General features: G+C 53.3%; 1 protein-coding gene across 1 annotated transcript; it reads left to right on the top strand.

Annotated features, from left to right (window-relative positions):
- Positions 1-1,584, top strand: LOC114923704 (interferon-induced protein with tetratricopeptide repeats 5-like). Its single transcript, XM_029287025.1, has 2 exons — positions 1-62; positions 273-1,584. The coding sequence occupies exons 1-2, from the start codon at positions 1-3 to the stop codon at positions 1,582-1,584; spliced, it is 1,374 nt and encodes a 457-aa protein (XP_029142858.1).
- Positions 1,585-2,861: the final 1,277 nt, after the last annotated feature.

Genomic DNA, 2,861 nt, shown 5'->3' on the forward strand with positions numbered 1-2,861 from the left:
ATGGGTCCACTTCTTTGGAAGCTAGCTTTTGTGCAAGACTCCCCATCCAAGGAGTCGCTCGGGTAATTGGGGGTCCACACAGTGGCAGGGTCTGCTTCCCTGTGAGTAGCCAGACTTGGCCAGGTTCACACACTCAGGCTAGCCTGAACAGCTCCGTTGTGGTCAACGCATTATCTGAGCCCACCTCCCCCTCCCTCCCAGGGCAGGTGTCCTTTGCCACTCACTCAGGACTCCTCCATTTTGTCTTTCCCTCCTGCTCCCCACCCCCCCAGCAGACCCCTGAAGGAGAAGCTCCAGCGCCTGCAGTGTCACTTCACCTGGGATTTTGAGGTCAAGGACAAGATGGACATCAGGCACTCCCTTGTTACTCTGTCTCTCCGCCTGGAGCACGGCCCCTCCCATAACCGGGGCACCTATCTCGCCCTGAAGGCCTACCTGCGCCATCTGGAGGGGAGCCCCAAAGAGGCATTGGACATCCTGAAGGAAGCCAAGGAGGTCTTGCGGAAGGAACCTCAGGAGACCTTCTCACGCCAGGTCCTGCTGATCTACGGGAACTACGCTTGGATCTGCTACCACTTGATCGATTATGAGAGGGTGGACCTTTACTTGGGACAGATCCGCCAGATCTGCCGAGACCTGTCCAGCCCTGAGCCCTACTCGGCCCCGATCCCAGAGGTCTACGCCCAGAAGGGCTGGTCCCTCTTAGCCATGGGCTTCCGGAACGGCCAGCTCGCCAGGCAGTGTTTCCAGACGGCCCTGGAGCTGCAGGAGCCCAATGCGGAGCTGGAGGAGGGTCTGGCTTTCTCCACCTTTGCTTCCTGGACACACTGTTACGATGACAAGTTACAGGAAGAGGGCCAGAAGTTGCTGGAAGGGCTGATCCGTAGCCAGCCCGAAAACTATGAAGCCAAAATATACTTGGCACAGATTCTCCATTGGAAAGATCATGAAAGAGCGCGACACCTTGCTGACGATGTGGTCCAGAACAGTCTCAACCCGGAACTCCTGAGAATTGCCGCCAAGGTCATTAAGACCCACTCTACCTCCCAGGCCATTTCCACCCTGAAGAAGGCCATGGCCCTCCATAGTGACTACTATCTCCTGCAGTACGACCTTGGCATCTATTACCTGGACCTCTTGGAGCGAGGATTCGAGGGGAACAGAGCGGAAATCGTGGAAGACGCCATTGAGTGCCTCAAACGGTCACTGGAAGCTGAACCTGGATCTGTGTTTTCCCGGCTGAAGCTGGCGAAGTTGTACGGAGAGAAGCGCCCGCTTTACGAGGAGGAGGTCTACCTGGGCTTGATGGAGGAGCTGCCAACCGCCAGCAAGAGGTGCCAGCAGTCTTTCTATCTGCACTGGGGGGATTTCCTCCTCCACAAGAAGGGGCAGAGGCAGGCAGCGCTGCGGGCGTACCGGGCCTGCTTGGAGGTGCCGGGGGACCACCCTCTGGAGCAGAAGCTGCTGGAGCAACGTCTGAAAGAGCTAGCCAGGGCCTTCCGTTCTGAAGGCGACAGGGAACAAGAGAGCACGGTCCAGGGTCTGCTGCAGGAAGTGGCAACAAAGCGTTTGGCTCCTCGTTGAAATGCAGGACGGGCCCTGCTCTCAAGGGACCCCCCCCAGGAGCTAGCTGGGAATATTGGGGTGCCCTGGATGTGTGGGTGTTGTCCCCCTCACAGCCCTGAGCTGTTCTTTCCTGGGTTGTTGTTGGAAAGGAAAATAATGTTTATGACCACCTCTCCCTCCTTCTCTTACCTGTTGCTCTTTAGTGCATGAAGAATCCAGGGCGAACACCAGATAATTCTTCTACAACTCCCTGCTAACGCACAATATTGTGCCAGGCTCTACATGTCAGCGCTTAACATCCATGCGAGGACGACCTGTTCTATAAAGTAGAATTAAGGAGGATCTAGTGAAGGGCTTTCCAAACTTGGTAAATTTAAGACTTGTGGACTTCAACTCCCAGAATTCCTCAGCCATTCTGGCCAAGGGATTCTGGGAGTTGAAGTCCACAAGTTTTAAAGTTGCCAAGTTTGGAGACTCCTGGTGTAGTTCATCAAACCGGAGTGCTCTGGATTGTGATAGGTTTGGTGTGCCAGATACTAACCTTTAATATTCCCCTACGCCTCTGCCCCCGTTAGATACTTTTTATTTTATTCTTTTGCTTGTTTTATAAACATACCTTCTTATAACACTCTGCGTTCCAAAATTGTTATTTGCTTGATTCTGTTGTATTTTGTTTTTAATTGCCTGCACCTCACTGTGCTGTTTGGGGCTGTTTGACCATAATAAAGACTGGATTGCTGTTAAGTACGTTATCTTAAGATTATCTTTCCTACTCTTCTACTCTTCTCTAAGTACAGGCGCTTAAACCTGTCCACCCCCATGGCCAAATTTCCAGGGGGGATTATTGGGGGACGTGAGTCCTAGGACTGTGCCCCAGATTGTGTTTGTGTGTGTATGTGGGGGGGGGGGCTTTGAGAAACCATCCCTTTGCAGTTACCAACTGCACGGAAATGTCTATGCTCACCAGCACTGAAAATAGGCTTGCTTTTAAAGATTATTTATTCCAAGCAGGGGTATATGGGGTGCCCGTGGGGAGGCTGAATGCCTCCCCACAGGGAGGCTGAATGGGGAGGCTGAATGCAACCACATGTTTGTTAGATCCTGGGGAGGCTGAATGCAACCACATGTTTGTTAGATCCGTGCCCCTCCTGGCTGGTACTGGCAGCTCGGGAGGGTACACGAGCCTGGCTCCAGGGAATTATTAATGCTTCTTTGCAGGAGGGTGTCTTCCCTGCGGTCCTTAAAGAGGCCGTTGTGAGGCCCCTCCTCAAGAAGCCTTCCCTGGACCCAGATGA

The sequence above is a fragment of the Protobothrops mucrosquamatus genome, unplaced genomic scaffold, assembly GCF_001527695.2.
Source record: "Protobothrops mucrosquamatus isolate PMUCROS unplaced genomic scaffold, P.Mucros_1.0 scaffold7673, whole genome shotgun sequence".
NCBI lineage: Eukaryota > Metazoa > Chordata > Lepidosauria > Squamata > Viperidae > Protobothrops > Protobothrops mucrosquamatus.